At 38.8% G+C, this 27,850-nt stretch overlaps 3 protein-coding genes across 4 annotated transcripts; all 3 read left to right on the forward strand.

Annotated features, from left to right (window-relative positions):
* The first annotated feature begins 408 nt into the window (after positions 1–408).
* On the forward strand, positions 409–5,295 carry derl2 (derlin 2). Its single transcript, XM_085358568.1, has 7 exons — positions 409–520; positions 2,443–2,508; positions 2,948–3,021; positions 3,248–3,341; positions 3,526–3,721; positions 3,860–3,950; positions 4,754–5,295. The coding sequence occupies exons 1-7, from the start codon at positions 428–430 to the stop codon at positions 4,857–4,859; spliced, it is 720 nt and encodes a 239-aa protein (XP_085214694.1). The 5' UTR covers positions 409–427; the 3' UTR covers positions 4,860–5,295.
* Positions 5,296–6,723: 1,428 nt separating this feature from the next.
* Positions 6,724–16,643, forward strand: LOC146629402 (SWI/SNF-related matrix-associated actin-dependent regulator of chromatin subfamily B member 1-like). The gene is made up of 9 exons (XM_085358570.1): positions 6,724–6,857; positions 8,713–8,824; positions 9,544–9,652; positions 9,870–10,007; positions 12,554–12,681; positions 12,764–12,930; positions 13,655–13,845; positions 13,939–14,070; positions 15,157–16,643. The coding sequence occupies exons 1-9, from the start codon at positions 6,768–6,770 to the stop codon at positions 15,194–15,196; spliced, it is 1,107 nt and encodes a 368-aa protein (XP_085214696.1). The 5' UTR covers positions 6,724–6,767; the 3' UTR covers positions 15,197–16,643.
* A 4,945-nt stretch (positions 16,644–21,588) lies between these two features.
* psmb7 (proteasome 20S subunit beta 7) lies at positions 21,589–27,780 on the forward strand. 2 transcript variants are annotated; one of them, XM_085358572.1, is made up of 9 exons: positions 21,589–21,679; positions 23,095–23,188; positions 23,685–23,782; positions 23,939–24,079; positions 24,223–24,338; positions 24,947–25,005; positions 25,699–25,850; positions 27,214–27,240; positions 27,528–27,780. In XM_085358572.1, the coding sequence occupies exons 1-9, from the start codon at positions 21,618–21,620 to the stop codon at positions 27,637–27,639; spliced, it is 861 nt and encodes a 286-aa protein (XP_085214698.1). In that variant the 5' UTR covers positions 21,589–21,617; the 3' UTR covers positions 27,640–27,780. The 2 variants fall into 2 exon arrangements, with proteins under 2 accessions (XP_085214698.1, XP_085214697.1); XM_085358571.1 differs by lacking the exon at positions 27,214–27,240 and having other exon boundaries at positions 21,613–21,679.
* Positions 27,781–27,850: the final 70 nt, after the last annotated feature.

The raw sequence follows: 27,850 nt of genomic DNA on the forward strand, positions 1-27,850 counted from the left end.
TCTTGTGTTCTAAAAGGTAATATACCCTCATACATCTTTAAGATATTTCAATAAAAGGAATAGAGCAACCTAAAGTGTATAACAATCTCCAGGTAATATCCTATTTCGTCTTAGAACATTACGTGTATTTTCAAGTCTTCGTCTTTTTTTTTCCTTTTTTTTGAACGTTATCATGTCAAACATGTCAAAACAAAATAAATAAAAACTGTACTACATTAGTTCTTCTTGAAATATGGAAACTACAAAAACCATCAGTCTTACGATCCACATCTGTATATTCAGTAAAAACATCGGCGAAAGACCATAGATTGTATAAAAGTGTAGAAACTGGAACATTTGCCATTTGTCCAACGTGCTTGAATGCAGCACCGTTGGCTTTGTGGGATGACGTGTCAAGAAAGTGCCGGAAGCTTTCAGTCGGTCTAAAATGGCTTACCAGACGCTGCAACAGGAATACCTACAGATTCCTGTTGTTACCAGGGCATACACAACCGCCTGTGTACTCACAACTGCTGCGGTGGTAAGACTCATTCAGGTGTTCTTAGTGTTAGACAGGGAATAATAAACTCGCACTGCCTACCGCGGTCATCGTAAGGTGGTTACTTCGGTGCTAGCTCGGTGCTTGGGAACCTGTTAGAAGGGTACGTGCCTGAACGGAACCTAGTTGGATCTCTTGCTTAAGTGATATGAAGCAATAAGCGGAGCGGGCTACTTGTACCCGGTGGCCTCACAAGCTACAGCTGTTGTTTATTTATCCTGTAGGGTTAAGTGCTACCTGGTGCTAGCGGCTCACGTCACTCTCATCATCATGGATAAACGTTATTAGAATTCTACAGTCCAGTTTTAGGGAATACATGTTATATATGCTCTTTCTTTCAAGCTGTCTTAGATGTAAAATGTGGGCACTGTCGCACTGCATTAGACGAATTTGTTTTTCTGCATGTGTGTGCAGCAGTGGGAAAAGGTGATACAGAACTGGCCGATGATGTTTCAGTTGGTCACAGTGGAGCCATTTTAAAGCCCATGTAGGTAGGTTGATAAGGTGTTGGGTGCAAATCATTCCTTCCCAGGAGAGGCCAGCCTACCAAAATTACTCCAAACCTGCGTCAACCACTAATTCTGCTAATATGAGTGGGCCAGATTTCACCCAGATACATCTTAAAAACCTCATAGCCGGTTATCGCAAAGGCTGGTTTGCCGTTATTGTTGCTGGGGGTGGCATTAACAGTTAGGGTCAGAGGGCAGTTACTTTTCCACACAGGGTCAGGTATGTTTGGATAGCTTTTTCACTTAATGAATAAAATCACTAGTTAAAAAACTGAAATTTGTATTTGCTTGGGTTCTCTTTATGTAATGTTAAAATTTGCTTGATCTGAAAAAAAAATGTGTGACAGTACAAAAAAGAGGGAAAGAAAGAATTCATTAAGGGGGGCTAAAAGTTTTTCACAGAACTGCATGAAGCTGACCGTGAAATTTTGGTATTTTGGAGCTTCTTATGGGTTTTTTTTTAAACAGTAGTCAGTATTTTTGAATTATTGTACTTATTAGCATAAAATGGCTTATTTTCCAGTTACTGTTATGATGTGCACAGTCGTGTCATTTTCAGTTTCTGATGCAATAACAAGAAATATGCAAAATAGCTGCCTAAACCCCATGTGAGTTGGCTGATAAGGCATTCTGAGTGTACTTTTTACAGTACTGTCACAGTTCTGAAAGTAAATGCACTTCTTATTGATTATTGGATATTGGTATTTTCAGAGTCGGCAATATCAGCTATCAGCAAATAAGATGAATTTACCAGTGTCACGGGCTGATCTTGATCTGTGTTTTCTAGATTTGCTTTGTTTTTAATGTTTAAAAATAGTGTGACGATGAAGAGCTGAAGGACCTTAAGTGGATTTAACTGTTTGTGAAGATATATCTCTGGTACAAAGGAGAAAATAAATAACTAAAAGGCAACAAGAAATCCAGAGTAAAACAGTAGGGTTTCTCCAGCATTCACTGCTTTGATCTCAAATAGAAAGAGGAAATACAGGGGTAGATAATGGCTCAGTGTCAGTATTTTACAAAGTTTTACATGTCTTGTAAAACATGTCTTGATTCCTTGTTCATTACTAATACTTATAAATTAAAGTATTGTGATGTTGGTGCTTTTAGCTCCAGGTAACATTAAAGTGTAGAAAAGAAAGCGGAGCAGGACTCCGACTTGTCTGACTGCAGTTCTGTTGTCTTGATGAATAAAGCTTAGACTTATACTGTGTAAGCAGCTGTCTTATGCAGCTGATTTTCCAGAAAATGGCAGGTCAGATTCGTCTAAACCAGAGCATTATTTCTGTTTGTGTACACAGTGGACTAAGCTTGGTTTTAATAAAGATACACTGGATCTTTTTGTGCCATTGTCATTGTTGTTACATATAACTTATTCTTTGCTTTCTCTTTCAGCAACTAGAGATCATCACACCATTTCAGCTCTACTTCAACCCAGATTTAATTCTAAGAAATTATCAGGTGAGTTATCTGACCCTCAGATTAAGACCATACCAAAATGAAAACCCGCTGTTTAAGCAGCCAGTCAGAAGATTGAAAATATATGGGTAAGCAGTAAAACTGAGGGACCTCAACAATGGGCAGTATAAGACAAATAATGATTATTTTGAACTGTGACTCAATAAAAACTACTCTAAACTAATACTAAAAATAAGGAACCGGAAAGTAACAGATCTGGTTCCATTTAACGAAAAATGTAAAACTGCTGGTGCAAAATATAAACTACAGTAAAATAATTACATAATTAAATAAAAATCAAGATTTCAACATTTCTATGTGAATGGGAACTTGTTGAGCTGAGAATTAAACAAAACCTGCACTGACATTATTTTAAACTGGACAAATGGATGTAGTAGTTTTACTGTTATCTGCAGCTGAATGTTGTTTCTTTCACTTCTAGGTATGGCGACTAATAACCAACTTCCTGTTTTTTGGTCCGGTTGGTTTCAATTTCCTGTTCAATATGATTTTTCTGTATCCTTCTCAGTTCCACAGCTCTTTACATATAAAGTCGCTATGCATGCTTTACTTTCTGGTTCACTGGGGAACACCGGGTGTGGTTTTAGAGATGATATGTTAAAAAGTTATGTACAAATAGAGTTCTTGTAAAAAATAAATAAAAAAAATTAAAGAACAAATTGGGATGATGGTGATGACGTGTACATTTTTCTCGCAGCTTTCCTTAACCATGTACTTGCAGGTACAGATACTGTCGAATGCTGGAGGAGGGCTCTTTCAGGGGACGCACGGCTGACTTTGTCTTCATGTTTCTCTTTGGTGGACTTCTTATGACTGTATCCTCTTAAATCGTTCAGAGAACAACTTTATATACGACATATATACATACATACACTCCTTATGTGGTAAGCAACTTTTCGATCTCTCTGCTGCCGTTGATTGATTATTAGTCTGTTAATGTTGGGCAGACACAAACAGTCAGCAGTAATGTTCAGCCATTTGTCCTCAATGAAGTCTCAGATATTTGGCACTTTTGTGAGTCTGGTGTTTCTGGGCCAGGCCTTCACCATCATGCTGGTATACGTGTGGAGTCGACGGAACCCGAATGTTCGCATGAACTTCTTTGGCCTGCTCAACTTTCAGGCACCCTTCTTGCCCTGGGTGCTAATGGGATTCTCACTTCTGCTGGGCAACTCTATCATCGTGGATCTTTTAGGTGCTTATAATTGACCCCTGCTGTCAGTGTTCAGTACTTTGGTGGTATGCTAAGATTTGCAGGTACCTGCTGTGTTTAGTGGTGTACAGCAAGGTTTTGATGGGTTAGAATAAAACTGATTTGTATTTTTCTCTTGAGGTATTGCTGTTGGTCATGTGTACTTCTTCCTGGAGGATGTTTTCCCAAATCAACCAGGTGGTGGAAGGTGGCTCAAGACCCCATCAATCATGTGAGTCACAGAATAATTGTAATATTTGTGGTGTGAGAGAAGTTTTAAGTAGCAGATGGGAATTTCTCTAAACAGACATGTGGCTGGAGTCACCATGTGCAGCTGGTCTTTACACACACAGAGGTGTCTGTTATAATTTAAGTACTTTTCTAAGATCCAGTTATTGTTCTTTCCTTAGATTTTTCTCTCTTCCCTAAGGCCAGCTGAAGTAGGAGAACAGTGGAAAAAGCATGTCATGCCCTTAAAATCAATAACGAGCTACAAAACACACTTCAAGCACAAATTAATTTGGTTGGCTGAAATCCAATTGTTGTTTCACGAAATGCTTTTGTCATTTAAACATTATGTTGACATATGCTCAAGCTATATTCTTCATTAACAGAAATAAAACTTGGAATTCACAAAGTACTAAACAGTGTCTTCGAAGACTAACTGAAATTGCGCAAGTTGCAAAACGCAGATAAGAGCAGACCATTTTTTTTTTTCTATCAAAAATAGTGGATTCTTAAAAAATGACATCATCAAAAGGGGCTATGGTAGAAATTCATAATAAATTCATGGGAGGTTCCTATGTGGCTCTTGAAATCAAGGCAAACCCTGAAAAGACAAGAGGCCTACATATGTAGACAGCAGTCCGTTTCCATATTTTGTTCTGGATAAAGCTGCTGTGTATCTTCAGTTTGATTGACATATTTTTTTTATGTTGGACAATCTAACAAAAGTCCGTTCTTAGCTGCATCACTAGCACTACTTCTGTGTTTGTAGAAATGACTCATTCTCCTTTTGCCGTGTTTCTCCCACAGAAAGATGCTCTTTGACACTCCAGAAGAAGATGCCAACTATAACCCCCTGCCAGAGGACCGCCCGGGCGGGTTTGCATGGGGGGAAGGACAGCGCCTTGGTGGTTAAATACACCCTCTATTTCATCCCTGATCATCAGGTCACCTTCAGGGACCTTCTCTCAGAGAGTTGAAGACATGGTCTTTGTTTTTGACGTGTTTGTTTAGTTGTGGATGAGGAATGCCAAACAGCCACAAGTGGTTTGGAGATAACGGTGTGTTGTCTGTGTATATGGGCTTTAATCATCTTCACAAACTCTTCTTGATGCCAGGTCGTCGCTCTAAGACTATTTGATAGAATACAAGCTTCCGATGGAACTGTGGATGGTGAACCTGAGGGCCTCAGGTGATGTTTGTCTTTGTCTCCGGGGAAAAATAAATGAATAAATTATGGCATACAATTATATGAAAGAGGAAAATGACAGCAGTGGAATATTATTGAAATGAATTTATTTACAAAGAGTGCATTTTTTTTATTTCACTTTTTTAAAGAATAAATGTCTGTTGCAAACAACAGTTTGGTTTCATCTCTTTGAAGTGTTTTAGTTTTCGCTTGAAACCAAAGATGTTCTTACTAATTCTGAGTGTAAAAATGCAACATGTCAGTTGAAAGACTCTTGTAACTTGTCTTATTGTTAGAGACGGAGATGTCAGGATTTTCACTGTTTTTGATTTCATAGCCCATGAGGTGTGGCGCAAAGTGAGAATAATGGGTTAGCAAGCTATCTTGAGTCTAAAGGCAGACATTTCAATGTCATGTCAGATTTGCTGAATCTGCTGTAAGTGTAAAGTTGTTGGCATGTCAAAGCTACCCATTTGAAAACACCTTCAGGCATTTATGCAGCCAGTTATTATTAAGCAATATCTTTTTACAAGAACACTTAATTTTTCTTGCCTTATTGGTAGCAAAACAAAATTTTGACTTTTTGAAAATTCAAATGGTAGATATGTTTTTAAGTGTTCCAGAAAGACAAGTATGTAAATTTTGTTCCTTGCACGCACTTCTGGAATATTGGTGTCTTCTGCACTGTTGTCATATTTAATTTGATTGAGATAGCTTTAAACATATCTGTAATACACAATCCATTTTTATAGTAGACTTACTGGAGTAGAAAGAATCCTTCATGTGCCTAAAAAAAATGGATTTATGAATACTTGGGCTAATCTCGGTTATTTGGCACTCTGTGTGTGTATTTTGATCCAATATCTAGAAGACCTATGTGCCGTTTGCATTAGATCAGCAGTCCCCAGCCCCCAAGGTGGTACCGGTCCATGAGTTGTTTGGTACCGGACCGTGAGAGTTGAGGCTTGGGTGTGAAATTTATGGTTTTCAAGGTTTTATAGGTTTTAGCATTTTTTTTTATCATTAACTCGGTTTCCCTGGGTCTTTTCCCGTGTGTTATGAATAAATCTTCTTTTTTTGGTACCGGTACTGGTTTTATTTTGTTGTATTTATCCGCGGCACCTTAAAGGCCGGTCCGTGAAAATATTATCGGACATAAACCGGTCCGTGGCGCAAAAAAGGTTGGGGACCGCTGCATTAGATTCATAAGGAATTGTGAGAACTCTACAATAATATGGATATCGCAGATAACCTCTGCAGCTGGAGGAGTTAAATCTCATTTTAATGTAGAACAGTAGGGGCGGTAATGAGCACTGGAAATTGTTCATCCACTTTGAGCGAGGACAGAAAGAGAGTAGCATCCCATGAAGCGTTTAGACTTTTCGGGAAAAATTCTTCCAAATTTGAATGTCCTCATTTAATCCATCTAAATAGGGACTGGTACAGAAATTGCTGTAGTTTTCAATTTTTTGTGGATAATCTTCATGTCGTTTTATACTTGGTAAGCAGACATGCTCCTAATTGGAGTAAGCAAAACCTATTTGAAGGGACGATATCGGATTTCCCATTTTCAACTCAGGCTGCGAACGCACCTGAAGAAAGGCTGCTCAAATAATTAGCAGTGACTGCGTAAAGATGCAATTAGCTCTCAGTAAAACGTTTGGCCAGAAGCCGGTAAAATTTCAGCTCGAACAAGATGGAGACTTTTACATGGTGGGGTCGGAGGTATGTGACGGTCTGTACACAAACTTTCGGGGCCTAAATCTCTTATGCTTGCTGCAGTTATCCTTTCTGCTGGCTAGATGATGCTAGCATGCTAACGAGCGCCACTGATGCCTCAATAAACAAAGAAGCATGTGAAACGAAGAGCGGGGTGTAGTCAGTCAAACAAGCTGCTACCAAAGCTCTAATTGTGCCGTTCAAAACCAGTAAAAACTAACCTCAGCTTCTGCCGTTTTGCTGTAACTTGGTATTCCCCACTGGGTTACTGCAGTTACTTTATTTTAACATAACCCATTTCAACTAAGCTTGAGCCGTCTGCCATTATTATTCTGACCGTTTTGATGTCACTTTTGCACTGCTTGAGTCGACAAACACAACCCACTTGGTTAAAAAAAAAAAAAAAAGGTGAATAAAAACGTATAGTTGTCCACTGCACTGTGCGGGCTAGCACTGTTTGGAAGACCTTAAAGGTATTTTTTGTAATCACCTTCTTTGCAGAGTTCAGTTAAATTTTTCACCACAGCAGCATTTTGGAGGCACCGATCTTAGGATGTTTTGTGACTCACTGCTGATCTTTTAAAGAATGGTTAAAATTTGATTGACAGTTACCGGTAGCTCAAAACATGGCATCAATACTGAGCTGTGGCACCTTCGAATGTCACATCCTACCTCAGCTGTTTGGAGGGAATGTCATGAGCTGCTATAGCTTCTAGCCCTGGTGTTGTCTTGTTAGGAGTTTCTTCTTGGTAAATTACTGTATGCATGTGCGGGTTAAAGGGTCTGATCCTCTCATTATGTCCACATTATTGCTTACAAGAAGAGAAACGGGGTTTATTTTCACACCTGGTTGGGGAAAAAAGTGTGTGTGTGTGTGTGTGTGTGTTGTTTTTCGTTTTTAAAGCAGAAGACTAGTTTGGAAATAAGACAGATCAAGATAAGACAGTTTTGGATGGTATTTCAAAGCCAGGACTGTGCTATGCTTACAACTGGTGCAGCTCCTTTTGTTTCTACAAACAGTGATTGAAATGTTTGATAGCTTTCAAATTAGTTGGCATGACAATGAAAAGCAGTCCTAATGTTTATTAACATTTGCAAGGTGGTTTGGAAACATTTGTTTTTCTTAATGAATGATTTGCATCTTTAGTGTGCTAATAGTTAAGACAACATCCATTTTCTTCAGATTATCCAGTTTGTTTGGGCTAAAGTCTATCCCCAACTGATTTAGTTCTGTTTCACATATTTAACAAGGAACTGGAAACATTCCTGAGAGATTTGGGTCCACAGTGTCTTCATAGCGTCACACTGATTGATTGATATCTTTTGACTACCTTTTGAACAGTGCAAAAGTGACATCAAAACGGTCTTAATACTAATGACAGACTGCTCAAGCTGCGTCACTTAAGCATGTTACACAAAGCAGAAAGATATTTTTTTCCAGTCTTACTTTATTTTAACATAACCCATTTCAACTAACTGCAGTAACCCAAGTTACGTAGGGAATACGAAGTTACAGCAAAACGGCAAAAGCTGAGGTTAGTTTTTACTGGTTTTGAATGGCACAATTAGAGCTTTGGTAGCAGCTTGTTTGACTGAGTGTACACATGCTTCTTTGTTTATTGAGGCATCAGTGGCGCTCGTTAGCATGCTAGCATCATCTAGCCAGCAGAAAGCAGTAGTTGGATCTGCATTTAAGAACACGGAAGAACAATTACAGCTAAATCACTATAAACAAAAAATGAAATGGTCCTTTTGATAGAACTGCAGTTATGACAGGTGCTGTTATCTGTTTCTTTGGTTCTTTGTTTTTAACATTTGTTTCACTGTGGATTGGAAAAACACATGCACTTTGCTGTTCAAGGTTGGAAACTATCTGCGGATGTTCAGAGGCTCCCTTTATAAAAGATATCCATCTTTATGGAGGAGGCTGGCCTCTGTGGAGGAGAGAAAGAAAATTGTAGCATCGTCACATGGTGAGTGGCTTTTTGTATGTGTGCAGGGTAAGGGGTTACTGTGGATACTAACATGATTTGGACTCCTCCCAGGGTTGTATAGAATTTCCTATCCACAAAATCTTCTGCAGACATGAAGGCAGTTTGAGAAAACCCCGGACACTACCACAACAAAAAAATACTAAAGTCCTACTTTCAATCAATTACTCACAATGATATGGAGAAATGTAAGCAATACACTCAGCTGTGCAGAAATAAAAAAGTACATTTACCTTCAAAAAACGAGTTAAGTCCGTAGATGGCAAAAACTGCAAACATTTCAAGTATTTAAACAATATTATGCCTGAGTTTATTACTGGACTATCAATTACATCATGTATCTTGAGACTTTACCTTTACAGATTGATGTGACTGTCAGTGTTGTTACAGATGACTAAAAGTAAACTTAAAAAATCCAAAAACATTTCCTGTAACTGAAATAAAATAAATCCTTTTAATATTGTGTACTTACAAAAAATTAAAAAACAGTAAGAACAAAAAGTATACAATATTACTTGTGTACTTTAATATTTTTTAATTAAAGTGCAATAGTAAAAACTTTTTCCTTTTTAAAGTAAAATTTATAGGAAATGTCTTTAATTTTGGTGTTGAGCTGAACTTCTTGCTGCAAACAAATATTGCCCCCCAAAAAAAGCTAAAGCTACTGTGTCTTTGTTCTCTGGACGATTGTTCATTTACAGCCACCAGTGTTACTCTGCTGAAGGCTTCAGAGTGTGAAGAGATCTTTGATGGAAATGATGAGAAATACAAAGCAGTGTCTATCAACACAGAGCCCCCTGCTTACCTCAGGTAATCTGCTGATGAATGCAGACCCCAGTTATACGATGACATCAACTCATGACTCAGTTTTGTTGGTTGCATAGATGAATGGAGTTTTTTGTTTTGTTTTTTTACATTTTAGCAAAGCTTCAAGAGAGCTTTGATAAGTCTGTAATTCTAAGTGATGAAATCCCTTATTGCTGATCATTGTTGAGACAGAAGATGTTTGTTTATTCTTCTTGTAAAGGGAGCAAAAGGCAAAGAGAAGTAGTCAGTGGGTTCCCACACTGCCCAACAGCTCTCACCATCTGGATGCTGTGCCTTGCTCCACCACCATCAACCGGAACCGAATGGGCCGTGACAAGAAGAGGACCTTCCCTCTTTGGTATGGAAGCTGTTTGTTCCCATTCTCATGTGTTTTGTGGACTTATTACTACTGTATGTATTCTGCTTGTTCATGTCAGAGTTAAGGTTCGCAATGACACACCATCATGTAATATAATTCAACAGCACAATCCTGGGCCTTAAAAAAATGAACGCATCATTCTTTATTCATTTGTCAGCAACTACAACTCACCAATGACCATTAAAATGATCATATTTCATAGCTTATCTAGTAGAATTTACTACATTGTTTCTGAACTTCTCAGCATAGTTTGTAGTACATACAGAAATCAGGCATATCAATGTGATCACTGACATGTGAAGTGAATAACACTCTTCGCCGTGGCACCTGTTAGTGGGTGGGAGCGAGTGAACGATTTGTCCTTAAAATGGGCAAGTGTCTTTCAACAAGTTTGGTGGCTTGGCTAGCCAAATTATGATGGCTAGAAGACTAGGTGAGAGCATCTACATAACTGCAGCTCTTGTGGGGTGTTCCCAGTCTGCAGTGGTCTGTGTCTAAGGAAGGACCAGTGATGAACCAGTGACAGTCATTAAAGCTCCTTGATGCATATGGAGAGAGAAAGCTGGGCCATGTGGTTCAGTCCAACAGACAGTTTGATTAACAACAGTAAATCAAATATCTGAAAAAATTTAATGCTGGTTTTGATAGAAAGGTACACAGTGTCCCACACTTTGTTGTATATGGGGCTGCATAGCATTCAGATCAGCCAGGATGCCCATGTCAACTACCAAGAGCACCAATAATGGGTGTGTGAGCATCAGAACTTGATCACAGAGCAATGGAAGAAGGTGGCCTGGTCTGATTAACTACGTTTTTTTACATTACACTAGATGAGTGTGCATCTTACCTGGGAAACACCTAGCACCAGGATGCACTACGGGAAGAAGGTGAGCCCATGGAGGCAATATGATGCTTTGGACAATGATCTGCTTGGAAATCTTGAGTCCTGCCATCCATGTGGATGTTACTTTCACATGTACCACCTACCTAAGCATTGTTGCAGACCATGTAGATCCTGTCACGGAAATGGTATTTGCTGATGGCTGTGGCCTCTTTCAGCCGAGTAATGTCAAGATGGACAGCAATCAGCATATGTGGGATGTGCTGGACAAACAAGTCTGATCCACGCAGGCCCCACACAGCTTACAAACTCAAATCTCTTGCTAACATCTTGGTGCCAAATACCAGAGCACACCTTCAAGGGTCTAGTGGAGCTGATGCCTTGAGCAGTCAGGGCTGTTTGGCAGCTACCCTGGGGCCAACACAAAATATTCCTGCCAATTTAAGTGACAGAAATGAATATAATATTAAAAATTAATATTTGGATCAATCACCATCTGACAGTAAATGTTTTGTGTTGTTCTACTTATTCTATTGGCCAGCTGTTACATATCTGTTTCAGGTCTTTCTGGATTTGCTTGTAGTAAAGCCACTCTTGATGAATCCTGCTCACATTTATTTAGAGAACAGCTACCTCAGTTTTCAAGATCCCACACAGTCTCCATCAGTTGTTTACTTTTTATATCAACAACATTGATTGTCTTTACTCACTTGCTCATTTGGATAGTCTTTTTTTGTACATAGTCTAGTAGTTTTCCCTTCAGTAATTTCACTTTTATTCAGTAATTTGCTCAGCTCTTGGTAGATAGCATTGGTGACACTAGGGTGGCTGTGGCTCAGGCAGTTGAGCAGGTCATCTGCCAGTTGGAAGGTTGTTGATTCAATTCTTGGCTGCTCTAGCATGGATGCCAAAGTATCATTTGGCAAGTATCCTTGCTCCCAGTGTCCTCATCAGAATGTGAATGTTACAAAGTCATGTTACTACATACCTGAAACTTATGAAACAAACAAAACCAACATAACAGAATGAGAATACAAGTAAATAAATAGAAAATCCATATACTTTGATTATGAGATAGAGTTAGCAATAGTCATATGTAAAGTAGCATTGGCATGCTTATATTATACCAGGGCCCGTGAGAAAATGGCAGCAATATCCAAACTGGCATACAGCATAAATAGGTCCCATATTTTATGAAACCTATGGTCCCTACTATGTAACTTGCATGTTAGGAAGTCTTACAACACATATTCCAGTACCTTTTGCTGCCATTGAGTCTTAGATGGGCCCGTGCCCATGATCCAGTTCAAAAGGACACATTTCCTTGCATAGAACGTTAGCAGCCTGTAAAGCTGCTTTCCAAACTTCCCTCTGATTTTTGTCATTCGCTGCTCCGAGTAGCATGCACAATGAATTGCATTCAGTGTCAGTAGAGAAGATCTTATCCAGTTCACATTTTATAACGAACCAAAATTGTTGTATTTTCCTGCAGGACCATAGACAATGCGTGAGGTTGCCCATCTCTATTTTACATTTAGGGCACAGCGGAGAAAGGTCTGAATTGTATCTATGACCTTGAGAAAGTGATATGTGAGCTCTGTGTGGAATTTTAATTTGGATTAGTGTTGACCATTTTGAGTAAAACAAGAATAATGCAACATCAGATTGTATGCATCTCACTTAGTTTTGATGACCACGACCCTGCAGTAATCCATGAGAATGCAGCCCAGATAGAGGCACTGGTCCCTGTTCGTCTAGACATGGAGATAGATGGGCAGAAACTGCGGGATACCTTCACATGGAATATGAATGGTACTTATACACGTCTACTACTTTGAAAATATCTGCAACATCTGGTGCTATTTTGTGTTTAATTACCTGCTTTTTTTCTTAGAAAAACTTATGACCCCAGAGATGTTTGCTGAGATTTTGTGTGATGACCTCGACTTGAATCCTCTGGCTTTTGTCCCAGCCATCGCATCAGCTATTCGTCAGCAGATTGAGTCTTACCCCACTGACAGTCTCTTAGAAGACCAGGCGGACCAGAGAGTCATCATCAAGGTAGGTGCTGCACCGAAGTAACAATTTTAACAGGAAGTCAAGAAATGACATGTCTAGCAAGAAAATTTTAAATTATTTTAGACAAGCTCATCAGCCGTGATCAATGATGTATATCTTAACCTGATTTGATTTAATTCAATTTTATTTATACAGCACCAAATCATAGCAGTTACATCAAGGTACTTTATATTGTAAGGCAAAGACCCCATAATAATGCAGTATGCATGCCAAAGCAATCAAATGACCCCCCTTTGGCCAAGCACAACAGTGGGCTCTGTAAAGACCAGTGGGGGGTCATGACAGGACAAAAATTGCACTGAAAGGATTAATAGTAACTAAAAAGCATATTGAAGGACATATCCTGATCAAAATGACTCCAAGATTCCTTACAGTGTTACTGGAGGTCAAGATAATGCCATCGTGCACAAGCATCTATTTAGATAACATATTTCTAAGATTAAGATTAAGGCTGAGTACAATTATCTCAGTTTTATCTGAATTTAGAAGCAGGAAATTAGAGGTCATCCAGGTCTTTGTCTATTCCTGCAGTTAAGCTATTTGTTGTCTCATCTGGCTTCATGGATAGATAGACCTGTGTATCATCTGCATAGCAATGAAAATGCCTGCCTAAGGGAAGCATGTATAATGTAAACAAATCTTGGCAGTGTTGAACAGAAATACGTCTATAATAGGTTGGTATATGAAAATTTCATATGTCCCACAGCTGAACATCCATGTAGGGAACATCTCTCTGGTGGACCAGTTTGAGTGGGACATGTCAGAGAGGGAGAACTCTCCAGAGTCATTTGCATTGAAGCTGTGCTCTGAGCTGGGTCTCGGCGGGGAGTTTGTCACCACTATTGCCTACAGCATCCGTGGTCAGCTCAGCTGGCACCAGAGGACCTATGCTTTCAGGTAAGTCACTGTAATAAGCCTTTGAGAATGACTGTGAATCTTGGTGTGTTATGGTGCACTCATTTGTTACTCTCATACTTGGAATGTGTCCAGTGAGAACCCACTACCCACAGTAGAGATTGCCATTCGCAACACAGGTGATGCAGACCAGTGGTGCCCCCTGTTGGAGACCCTGACAGATGCGGAAATGGAGAAGAAGATCAGAGACCAAGACAGAAACACAAGGTGACACAGTCAGATGCATTTAATATAGTTATTATCTGCTCCATTGACTTTTATCAGACTGACAGTCATATGGTGCCACTAAATAGGTTAGTAATTTAAAAAAAAAAAAAAGGATCCCATAAATGGGCAGAGTCACAAATTCAAAGTGTACATGTTGTACATGTTAATTAGTCTACGCTTCAGAACATGGTTGATGAACTCATGATGAAATGTAATATCGAGGCTTTATTTTCAGAGCAGCTGAGCAGAACGGGTTCAACTCTGAGTGTTAATAGTGCAATATCAAAATCAGCCTAACAATGTTTCCCTGCAGAGACGTTCTAAAAATCTCTGATCTTTAACAACAGTGCATCTCACCCGTCTCACGCTCTTCATAAAAGCTTCATTATTCCTCTTATTCCATCATTGAAGTAATGGAAGGCTCTAGCCACCATTTTCAGTATTCCACACCTTGGGCAGCCTTGGCTGGATGTATTGTTTTTGACTTGTCTGTCCATCCTTACATATTAATTTAAATGGGGGTTTTTTCTCATGAAATAATCTATAATCAGTAGTGTAGAGTCATTTACACAGTAGTGTTTTGAAACCTCTTTTTTCAGAAGCCATAATTCTTGCATCATCTAAGACATGATATGGATGATATAGTCATTGTGAATTTTAATTTCCTTGCAATGGGAGTGGTTTTAACTATTAATATTTACATAGTTTGGGCCAGTATATAAAAGGAACTCCTTATAAGTTCCTATATGCTGCTTTTCTACTCTGAGCACTTAATGCAACATGCATCAGTCATTCATGCATACAAGCATACACTGACGTGCTTTCTATCTAACATTCACACTCTTGCAGTATCTTGCAGACTGGAAGAGCCAGGCATTGAACCTTCTTTACAATAATTTACTGATTGTTTAATGGTGTCATCTCAATAATTAAGATCAGTGTGTATGTATTGTGGCACTAGAACGTATGCATGTCTTTTTTTAGTTTGACCAAATCATACTTTGTACTGGGTTATCAGGCTTGTAAAATCTCTGATCATTCCTACAGTTTTTAAAGAATTCTTCTTCAAATAAACTGTTTTTGTAGGCGTATGAGACGACTGGCCAACACCGCCCCCTCTTGGTAGAAGGCAATGTGAAGCTGGTCAGGAGGCTCCTGTTACTCGTTAAAACAACTAAGGACATAAGTCATCCTTAAAGCATCAACGTAGCATCTGGACGAGCGTGAACACAGACGTATGTATGGTCAGTTCTGCGGCAGCCTGTGATTAAGGACACCGCATTCCTCAGCACACATGGACTCCACCACCAATATGTTTCACTCTGCTCATGGCAGCTGCATACTGCTAAGTATCAAATGTTTACTCTAGAGGAACTGATTCAGATGTCTGAGACACACACACACACACACACACAGTGATGCTCACATTAGGTCAATGCACATGGTATTGAGTTTATTTATGTGAATGGTTACTGAAATGACAACCTGATCTGAACAGCTTTATGTACTTGGACAAGTGGAACATCTTCATGTTTCTAACAGGGAACTAATATCATCTACAGCAGCAGTTGTCTTACTTAGATATTAGTATTACACTGTGTTTTTCCCTTTTTAATAAGGCATGTCAGCATTTCTGTCACATGGCCTACATTTGGATTTCTGAGACTTGATGTACTATGGAGATGGAAAGATCAGTCAGTCCATTAGTCCTTCAGCAGAAGAATGTTATCTGTTTTTTGAATAGATCCCAACAGAAAAATAGCCAAGAGATGATGGTTTTTATGGTTTCAGACTTTTCCAAAGAAACAGTTTATTAATAATCATATTAATACGAGTCAAGTGAGATTTCGCCTGTTTCAACCTGGCTAAAAAATCTGAATGTCTGTCTTTGGGTTGACCGCTTGAGGTGTTTCCTCCTTTAATTTGAAAGCATTCTACCATTCACCTTAATTTTCAATATCTATATTGCTATAAGACAACCAAGCCATGTTTGGGTTGTCTTTTTGTTGTCGTTTGTTTGTTTTCATTTTATTTTTTTACTTATGGATGTTCAGACCCAATTCTTTGTCATAATGCACCTTTGTATGTATCTGTGCGTCAGAGGAATTGCCAAACATTTAAATAGAGAGCAGTAAGCAGCCATGACTTTTTAGGGCTTTTGGGGACGTTTGAAAGGATCTGCTGGATTTCTGCATTAACATTCTGTACTCACAGGCTTTTTATGGTCCCACAAGTGTGTTCAGAAGTGGAACATGGAAAACCTGTAAGTGTGAAGTCTGGATAGTAGAAGGACCCAAAGAGCTGACAGGTTGGTGAAGGTCAACAACAATTTATTTTTGAAAAGTAAAAAAATTGAAGTACTTAAAGGGTAACGCGTCCCTGCCTCAGATCTGTAAAGTCCTTTCAGTGAATGAGAGTTGAATTGATTTTAGCATGTAGACGGTGTTCTGATTGTAGTTTTGTGCACTAGTAGACATCTGCATGCTGAAACCTAGATGGTTCATACTGTTCCCTGTGCATGAGGGACTGATTGTTCCACTGTTACTTCACTCCAGCCTCCTTTTTCAGCTAGCATGGAGGAGTGAAAACAAGTTGAAAATATTTATTTTCTATCATAAAGTGATGATTTTCAACTTGAATATACTCTGAAGAATTATGTTAACATGTACTGTTGCTTCTTTCTTTTATTTGTTTAGTTACTGTCGCTTTATAGTAATTTTTTGCTTTTTCTTTTGCTTTTCCTATGAAAAATAAAAAAAAAAATGCCTGTTGGGAACCTACTGCTTTAACCTGTTTGTCTTCAAGTCACATTTTTAACCATTTCATGAACTGAAATATAGTAGTACATATTTAAAAAAAAAATGGTATACTGCACCATTTGTTTATCTTTTTGTTTTATAAACAAAGTGAGATATTTCAAGCTATTTGTTTGAGGTTTGATCTCAAACCTTCAAAAAGCAGTATTTAACTCATTTAGAAGAATCAACAATATGTGAAATATAAGAAATAAATTTAAGCTGAACTGATCTGAATTAAAATCAGTTACAGTAATAAACTGTAGAGTGTATTTTGTGAAAGTTCTCAGGAACAGTGATGTGCAGCAGTGGGTCCCTCAGTCTATCCTGACTCAGAACAACAACAACAACCTTTATTTATAGAGCACATTAAAAGCCTTAGGCATACCAAAGTGCTTTACAAAAAACAATAAAATAATACAGTTAAGAGCATTAATATCAAATATAATAAGAACAGCAGACAATGTTCACAGTAGAAAGCCACTAATAAAATGGACTGCAGCACATAGATTATAGCAGACCCAGTGCCGCATGATAGAGAACACCAAGAATGAAGGAATAGTAAAAAGTTAATGCAATAGGTCGCAGTTAACAGTCAGCATTTAACGGGTAGAGAAGGCAAGTTCAAAAAGATAAGTTTTAAGGCGTGCTTTAAAAGAAAAAATAGAATCAGACTCCCGAATGCCAATCGGGAGGCTGTTCCATAACTCAGGTGCAGCAAAGGCAAACGATCGATCGCCTCTAGATTTCAACCGAGATCTGGGCTGAACTAACAATAACTGCGAGGATGACCTTAAAGCCCTGGCAGGGACATAAGGGTTTAAAAGTTCCTTAAGATAGGTTGGTGCAGTATTATTGATAATTTTAAACGTAAGCAGCAAAATTTTAAATTGAATACGGTATTTGATAGGCAGCCAATGCAGCTCAGCAAGAACCGGAGTAACTTGAAGTTCTCACACATGGAAATCGAATGTATGATAAGCTGCAGGATTCAAACACAAGTGTAACTTATAAATACATGTTCATGCTTTTATGAAACAATGAGAGAGAGAAGGGAAAAGAGCAGGGCAGACAGAAAGGTGACAGTCTCAGGTGTATAGACTATAACAAAACGGTAACAGGAGTATTTTCTGTTTGTGTTATTAGCAGTAGTAAATAAGATCCCAGCTGGTGATCACATGTTTGACTTCTATGAAAAAAGCACCTTTCTTTTAGCTTAAGGAGTAAACCATCAGCTCGTTAAAACAAACGTTAAAGTCCGTTTGGCTTGACACCACGGAACCGAGCCAGCGCAGTAATCGAGCTAACATTAACAGTACTATGAATCCTGGTTGTACCGTGTATATTCGGGACTGAAAACCAGGCAGCATTCACAACCTGTCTGCATTTCAGCTTGTTCTGTTTGTGGATATAACACTGACTTTAATTGTCGAAAAACTCTTCACATTCTCTGTAAGATTAAAGTTAACCATTGAACGCCGTATATTTTAAAGGCTTTAAAACCAAGTAGAACCTGAACCGCGTTAAGTACTAACACCACTAATTTTGCCGACATGTGGCCAACAGTATTGTTTTAATGTTCTTCGTTATTAAAGCATTTGTATCGCTCCATAAATAACAGATCATGTCACATGTCCACATCAATGCTCCCTCTATTTTTTCATGTGTATGAGCGAACATACAAACTCCCTGAGCGGTCTCTTGTGAGCAACAGCAGATGTGTGCACTGCAGGCACGTGCAGAGGGGGGCTAGAGGGGCCCCGCCCCTTTCCTGATGGGTGCCCAAAGTGCCCTTTTGTTGAGGCAACTTTTTAAAAAATTTTTAGTGTGTGTGTGTGTGCGTGCGGAGTCCTGTCTGTGCCCCTCAACAATAATATTTAACTATTAATCAGTTTTGCTAAATCAGAATCAGAATCAGAATGGGTTTTATTGCCAAATGTTGAGCAGGTTTACAACATTAGGAAATTGCTGCGGTGCTTCAGTGAAAACATGCTGTCATAAATTGCGCTTAAATAGACATGAAAAAAATAAAAGTAAGAATAAGAATTAAAAGTGCTACGTAGAAAGATATATGCATGAGATATACATGAGATATATACATGAGAATAAGAATTAAAAGTGCTACGTAGAAAGATATATACATGAGTGCAGGTGGTGATCAGTGCCAAAACATGGAATCATGCAGTGAACACAGCGTAGGGTCATGAGTTAGTGGTGGGGACAGTCGTACGTTTATTGTTCATGTGTCCAACAGCAGAGGGGAAGAAACTGTTCTTATGGCGCGAGGTTCTGGTGCGAATGGACCGGAGCCTCCTGCCTGAGGGGAGCAGGTCAAACAGACTGTATCCAGGGTGAGAAGGGTCAGCTGAGATCCGAGCTGCACGCCGCAGTGTCCTGGAGGTGTACAGGTCCTGCAAAGATGGGAGTCTACAGCCAATCACCTTCTCAGCAGAGCGCACAACACGCTGCAGTCTCAGTAAGTAAATAAAAGGATCTGGCTTGCATCAGTCACATGATCACATTTAACCAATGATCGCCCTTGACGGCAGAACGCGCTGGTTACGAGCCGGGAACGAGCTCACAAAGAGCACGCGCATTTTTTCCGGTCCGGAGCTGTAGGAGAAACACAAGTTAACTCAGAGACACAGACTGATGCGACAAAACCAGTAAGTAGGTGTACAGCGTACACTGTAGTGTATAGCACCCAGGAGTATTAGCTTATTTTGTACACGTTGGTAAGCTGTCTTGTTGCAACTGATGAACTGAAACAAACGAGCTGTGCAACAGCGCGACAAACATTACCTGTCCTTTTATTAACTGCACAAGTAGTGCTGGTCACAGCTGCTGGCTACCTGTGTAAGGCTGTCATGGGTCTGTAGCTCTGTCACCGTTTTAGGGAACATATTTAGTTTTAAAGTATTTAGAAACATATTTAGTTTTAAAGCAAGTTACAGGGCTTTTCCTGCCTTTCTGGAGGGATTATATTTCACTAAAAAATGATCTAATATGCATGTCCACATAATTATGCATTATAATTATAATATATTAAAAAACACACACTGTATTTTAAAGAACATACATTAAGAAGCAGATTATATTAGATTTATATTTTAAATAAGACAAAATTAGGATTTTACAGCAGTAAAAATAAGCTTTGCCCTGCACAGAGTGGATAGTGAAACAAATGGAATCATCATAATGACATTATTTCATATTTATTACTTCCCCCTCCTCATTGCTTTATTATTGTAGCTCTAGTAATAAATAATAATGTAAGGATGCCCATAGTATATACAGTATTCTGAAGAAGGTCTAAAATTTCACTGTGTGCGTGCATGTGTGTGTTTTATGTATATGGATTATTTTAAATTATTACTCATGATATAACATTGTCCAGACATGCCTGGTAAGGACATGAGGAGGAAACAGTAGGAGCTGTGTGAGGCTACTAAAGGCAGTGCTATAACATTTTTCTGTCATCATTTTATTATAGATTAAGTGCAAGAGTTGTTAGGTGTGGATAATTAGATTATAGTTTATTGCAATAACAAGTTGTGCCTTGTTCTCAGATAGACAGCAAGTGGAGAGTGATATATGAAATGATGGGATGGAAGGAAGAAGAGAAGCAAAGAGTGAATCACAGGCAGAGCCTAATTTATTTCTCACAGTTTTTTGTTGCCTTATGGTTCCAAGCGCTGTCACCAGTCTTTGCATTTTGTTATTATCTCATGACACTTGTTTAATCAGCTACCATCTCTCCTATGGACTTTTTAATGTCTACAGTCTCAGATCAACACAGCCCCGCCCTCCAGCACTATCAGCAGCAGGAGCAGCAGCAACCCCTCAACAGCAACATTGTACCCATCAGGTAAAACATAGGCTACGTTTGCTTTACTTGTTGCCCATATTAGATTCTTGATGAATGTTTGTTGTTGTTATTCAGCCTGGTTCAATGTGCCCCTTTTTAACTTTGAGCACCCGCCCCTTTAAACGTCTCTGCACGGCCCTGGTGCACTGTGGTCACGCCAGCATCGAATCCATCCAAGTTACATGGTTTATTAAAATAATCAAATTACAGCATTTACATTTATGTCGGACTACTTTTAATTAACTGCTTTAGCCCACTTACAATGAAAATTTTAAAAGAATCTTGTTCATGACCTGTGTAGTATGTTAACACTATTGTTAACTTGAACTCCAATTTTGAAAACAAAACTTTCTTCTTCTTTTTTTTATAATAAAGCTCTGACTTATATTATGAGTATGAGTCTAGGGTCTGGGACAGAGTCCTGTAACTCTCTGTATGCAAAATACAGTATATAATGACCAATGTTGGGCAATTAATTATATAGTTACTTCTTCAAAAAGGTAACTGAGTTATGCAAACAACAAAGTTTTTTGCAGCTGTTTACCTAAAAATGCAGCCAAGGCGTTTTTTAAATAAACATTAAATAAACTATTTACAGAACAATCAGCTGCTCTGCATCAAATTTGATGCCACACAAATCATAATAATCCGATTATTTCTAATAAAAGAAGAATGTGAAACTTAAGTTTGCCTTTTTACTTCTAGGACTTGAGATAATTTGAGCAGTGGTACGTTTTTGGTTTTTTGCCACTCAAGTGGGGGCATTCAAAACGCCACTCGGTGCCGATGTTTGGCTCTTCTGGCTTGCCATACCGCAATATGGTCCCCATAACATATAGACCAACTTCCTTTACTTCCCGGAAATACAGCATTCATTCACTAAGATGGCGACACTGACAGCAGTCCGGCCAGCTTTCGGGGGTTTCAGTTTCGACAACTGTAAAAGGTGAGCGTTTTTCCGCGAATGAAAATTAGAGCAGAGGAAGTACATCATTGAGTTTAATAGATGCCACTGTTTAAATGTGGACGCCGCTTAGGTTTGTCGCCTTTTCGTTTGGCTTTCCCAGTGATGCTAACTCGGCTTCCACACAGTGACTCAGGCTTTTCCCCCATGTTAGTATTAACGATTCACATGCCGCTCATGTTTAAAACCACGACAGGCTTTGCTGTTCATAGTGGGTTTTGCGTGTGTTTTTATATATGTTGCAGTGAAGTCATTTCGTTTAAAAAAAAAAAAAAAAACAGTCTGAACTTCGTTAGGTTAGGTAAAATAAAACAGGTCCTGGCAGTTTTTATTTAGGAACCCGAACCCCCCGCCTAGCCTAGCCAATCAGGGGATTATGGTTAGCTAGTTGTGAAAAAAACACGAACTCGCATCCAAATTAAAAACGAGACGTCTGAAATAGTATGAAGATTAACTGAAACCATATTGCAAAATTGGCTAAATTAAATATGAAGTGTGCATAGACAGTGTCTGTCCGCTCTTGTTGGGTCGTAACATATAAAGAGCTGAAGTGGAACTGAGTGTCAAAAAGTGTTCACACTCTGTCCTTTTCATTCTTTTCTTCTTCTTCTTTTTTATCTTTGACGTTTTTTTCGGGGTTTTCTCATTCACGATCAACTCCGCGATCACTATGCTCTATTCCGGCACACTTGTCAACCAGTCAACATTCGGCAGTCCCTTCCTTCACCTGCTTCCAGCGACTCGCAGTCAGGATCTTGTACTCAATAAACAAATTAAAACGCAACTGAATTTAAAATAAATATTCAAAATGGGCTAAAGAAAAAATATTTAAAACGATAAAAACACGAAGCGGACCCCCAATTCAGTTATTGACATGAAAAGTGGACTGAAACAAGTTATAACATGGTTATGTTATAATATAATAATTACATAATATACCCTTATATTATAACGTGTTATGATATAAATTGTTGTGTTATAATATAAATATGAAAAACTTTTTGCCTAACTGACATAAAATAGAAATGCAAAACTAACTGAACTAATATTCTAAAACCTATGTGCTCTTTAAACGTTCCCCTGATAAAGGCGACTCATTAAAGAAAATGTATTAAAACTAGCCATCTTGCTCTGGAAATTCAAAAACATGTGAGACAAAAAACAAAACTGAGCTCTGTTATTGTCATTGTGAGTGCTATTCTAAACCAAAGCTTTTTTATGTTTGTATTATTTGCTTATTGGCAATGTAAGTAAAGAATATTTTGAACTTTTGACTGTGATGCAAGGCTGCTTCAGTAGAAAGTAAAAAATGTTCAATAGATGACATATGAACACAATTGTGTTTGTGTAGCTGTGCAGTCGTGTTAGGTAATACCAGTAATATTTTTTCTTCACAGAAATGCAGTTTTGGAAATTGAAGCTAGCAAAGTGGGTTGCAGCGTCCCTGCTGCTCGAAAAACAGGAACCACAATCTGCGGTGTTGTCTTTAAGGTGAGCTACCAAAACCAGGCTGCTGCACATTGGTCAGTTAGGAGCGAGTGTGTTGTAAATGGCCTGTATTTGTATAGCGCTTTATTTAGTCCATGGACCCCAAAGCGCTTTACACTACATTCAGTCATTCACCCATTCACACACACATTCACACACTGGTGATGGCAAGCTACATTGTAGCCACAGCTGCCCTGGGGCGCACTGACAGGGTTATTGTTGAGTGCATATAAACATAGGGTACTTATTTTTTTAAAGTTTGCTTTCAATAGATTTAAACAAAGTATTACAATAATGAAAAACTGTTGACTGTTAAAGAATTAAACAGTTAATCAGAATTTAGTCTTCTGCAGAATTGGTATACTCGTACTATAAGATACTTGGGTTCAGAAACAAAGTATTAAATTATTATTTACCTTTGCGGAATAGCACTAAAGCCAGCAGTGTTTCAGAGTGGCTCTTTAGAGTTTGAATGTTGTGTTGTGTTTTTTTCGTGAAGGATGGAGTTGTCCTTGGAGCTGACACACGAGCCACTGAGGGAATGATAGTAGCAGACAAGAACTGCTCCAAGATCCACTACATATCCCCAAACATTTAGTAAGTAACAGGTTTTTGAGCTTTGTGATTTTTTTTTTCTTTTAAATCTAGATTTTATACTTATACGTACACACAAAGCTTTGAGAAAATATCCCTATTTATTTATTTTTTAAATTAATGTCTCATTGATTCTGGTGCAACTGCATTATTGTCCAGCTGCTGTGGGGCAGGAACAGCTGCAGACACAGAGATGACCACTCAGCTTATCTCCTCCAACCTGGAGTTGCACTCCCTCTCCACAGGCAGGCTGCCACGTGTTGCCACCGCCAACCGCATGCTCAAACAGATGCTGTTCAGGTATACGCTTCCTTCTCTGTAACTCAGTATTGTCATGTAATAGTAGTCCTAAAGAAAGTGAGGAACAAATTACATTGCATATTTCTGCTCTTGTTAAAAGTTTATATAAAAAAAGAAAATGGTATATGTGATTGTGTTTGTAGGTACCAGGGTTACATTGGTGCTGCCCTGGTCCTGGGTGGAGTAGACTGCAATGGCCCTCATCTTTACAGCATCTACCCTCACGGCTCCACTGACAAGTTGCCCTATGTTACTATGGGTCAGTGCCACACACTGCTATATGCCTCTCATGTATAAGCTCCAGCTTTATGTGTCGTTGGATTTGTGTAAAACCAACAGTGGCAACATGAACCAAACATCAAACATTGATATTTTTAGTTTGATAGTCTTAAATGTATATATCCTGGTATTTTCCTGTAAAATGTCACAAATGTTTCTACTAAAATAGACGGACCAACATAAATTGCAAAACATAAATGAAATAAAAATGATAATTCACAAATTTAAATTTCTGTCAGGAGGTGTTGCAGTCTGGGTAAAACGGTTTCACATTTCTTTCTGTTACCCAGCTTGTTCACCTTTTCACTGGGAAAGTTGTTTTCACTCATTTAGGAATAATTTGGTGTATTTGAAGTAGGATTATATGAGGGTCTGATCCTACACATTTAAAAGAATGAATATAGGTCTGTGACCTGGTTCATGCCGACAGAATTGATTCTTAGTCATGATTAATGGTGTTTAATGTAGAGTCGTGTCAGGTGACTGGAGATGAGTTATAGTGGTAATGTGTTCTGTTTGTCATGTTTTCTGACTCGGTTAATTATGGCAGTTGGCACCTTAGTAATGTACATTTTTTTTCCCCTACAGGTTCCGGGTCCCTAGCTGCCATGGCAGTGTTTGAGGACCGTTACAAGCCTGACATGGAGGTGATTCTGCCACTTGTGTATTTTATTCAGTTTAATTAATTCTATTTATATATCACCAGTTCACAACAGGACTCACCTCAAGGTACTTGATATTGTAAACTAAAGATCCTACAGTATTAGAGAGAAAACCTCAACATTAAGACTATGAGGTGCACTTGGTGACAGTGGGAACAAAGAACTCCCTTTTTAATGTGAAGAAACCACCAGAAGAGTCATGTTGGGAAGGTTCCAGCAGCCATCGGTCACTGAAAGGGAAGAGGGTGAAAAAAGTGCAAAGACAAGGACAAAACAGAAACTAACATGCAGTAATGACATTTAAATGCAAGTACGTTAGCAGCCTAAACTTAATCTTAAAAGTAGAGATTATGTCCCAAACTGGGAGCAGGTTCCAAAGAAGAGTGTAATACCTGAAGGATTTGCCACGTATTCTATTTTAAAGAAATGAAACTACGTGTAACCACATGTGACATTAAAAAAAAATAACAGTGGAGGAAGATTTTGTTAATCACTTTCAAATGGAAACACAGTACTGAACTCTTTCCCAATGTTTTACAGACCATTATACTAAAATAAAGGTTAAGACATGGTCAGACAAGTAGTTCACATAGACACAACATGCTACCTGCAGATTTTAAAAAAAATAAATGTGATGATGTAATTTTTAATTTTTTTTAAAAAAAATTGTTTCCAAAGGAGGATGCAGCCAAGCAGCTTGTGCGTGATGCCATTGCTGCAGGCATCTTTAATGATTTGGGCTCTGGCAGCAACATCGACCTGTGTGTCATCACCAAGAACAAAGTGAACTACATCAGACCACATGATGAGGCCAACAAGAAAGGTGTCAGGTAAGAACGATAATGCTTCAGCAACGATAGTTTAGCTTTTGAATTAGCATCTGAATTTCATCCCTTCCTGAGGTTGTTACCATGATGACGTGAGTTGGATAATCCAGAGCTGATGGAAATGTTTTTCTGGGAGTTTTCAGTCCCAGAAACAGATGAGTTAATTCTGAATTCTGGTTTTTAAATATAACTACAGATTCTGTCTCCCCAACTCCTGCTCAGCCTGAAGGAAGTGACACAAAGTTTATTTTCCTCATACTAAGGGGGTAAGCTGTGACCCTAAAAGCAGCCTTACAAGTATCTAAATGAACAACTTGTAAAAAATTTCACACAACTTTCTTCTGCTAAACGTACTCCTTAACAGGCCACTACAAATTTTTACCCCTCGGCTGTAAAAGACTGATGGGGTGTTGTCCTCACCCCACCAGGCAGGTGGGCGGCGTGGACACTTAAGTTTGTGAATGTGATAACGTAGGCGCTTCAAATTGATTATGTGCATCTGCCAAAAGTCTTGGACGAGTTTGAATCTGTGACCTTGATCTCAAGGTCAGAGTAAGTTTTCTGAAAATCTTCTCAATGTGATAACTTAAGAACACAGTGATGTAGTATTTCCAAATTGATACCATAAGTGTCTCTACTAAGAGGCTGAGGAGTCGAGCTGGTGGTTGCCAGTGTTCTTCCTACATTGCATTGTCATCAGTTTTTTAATCACCTCTTGGCTGGTTTTGAGTTTGCAATCAATGTGGCCAGTCCTTCTGTAAAGAGCCATGTCTGTTCTTGCACCCAGACATCACACAGAGGGGATCCATTATGAGGCAGCTGTCAAGTTCTGGTCACTGTTTAAACCCAGGACACTTTTTGTTTTGTTTTTTGTCACCTTATTGGAGTTATTAATCATTAGTCCTGCATGTGTGATTGCTGCCATCTGCATTTTAACATTGTCATAGACTGATGGTATTTGGAAAGGCTCCATCCCTTTGAAATGAACGAATGAATTATTATTTTATTTTATACCCTGTGCTTAACTGTGATTACGTGGTGAACGCAAACTCGAGGCATGTTGTTTCTTGTGTTGGGGAACTAAAACGTCTCATATTTGGGGGATTCGCGTTGAGCACTCAAATGCAGCCAGTTGTAAGAGCAGATGCTGCTGCTTCATGTCTGACCAACACAAGTCAAATGGATTGTAAAGAACAGTGAAAGTTCTGTTCCTTTAATAAATTGTCATTTGGGACTGTGAGTCACTATGAGACCTGAGAATTCAAGATATTTAGCTGCTGCACTTGTACACTTGTGTTAAATTGGACATGTGGACAAGCAGCATTTGATGATCAGACGCTGAATTGTTGTCTTGTTCTGCTTGAAGAGCCACTGAGCTTGAAGCCTTACAGCTGTGAGTATACAGAGTGCATTTTTTGTAGTCCAAGCCTAACAGTCTGCCACCTTTACCTGAGTGGACTACTAACCACATTTCTGATTTGGGTCCACTGGGCCTGCTTAGTGTGACTTCGCCTAACTAATGTGCATGGCAGTGTGCTTTAGATGAAGTGGCATGTTGTGCTAATAAAAATGAAATGTGTATTAAATGAGCGCCAGCACAGACTTGTTACATGGAAGCGATGAGCTCTGGGGTTTTGTTTTTTTTAATTGGAAATCTTTATTCCATGTATCTCTTTGTAGAACCGGCGACTACAAGTACAAACAGGGAACTACAGGTGTCCTGACCAAGGCTGTAACTCCAATTGACCTGGAGCTGCTGGAGGAGTCTGTACAGACCATGGACACCTCCTAAAATGGAATGGTGTGACTCACTACCCTGATAAAGCCTAAAACACGTTGCATGTTTTTCCCATTTTTTGAAATAAAATATTTTTCCCTGGTTTTGTTCCTGGCTGTGCCTAAATTTGAACTAGAAATAAAATGGTCTCAAAAGATTCAGTCATATCACAGCTGCTTACTGTCTTAAATGTTTAATTCCAAAAGTTTTTTACTTTAACAAAAAT

This window comes from Diplotaxodon limnothrissa, linkage group LG7 (assembly GCF_057381915.1).
Source record: "Diplotaxodon limnothrissa isolate DT_005_m linkage group LG7, D_limnothrissa_male_GT1.1, whole genome shotgun sequence".
In the NCBI taxonomy this organism is placed as follows: Eukaryota; Metazoa; Chordata; class Actinopteri; order Cichliformes; family Cichlidae; genus Diplotaxodon; species Diplotaxodon limnothrissa.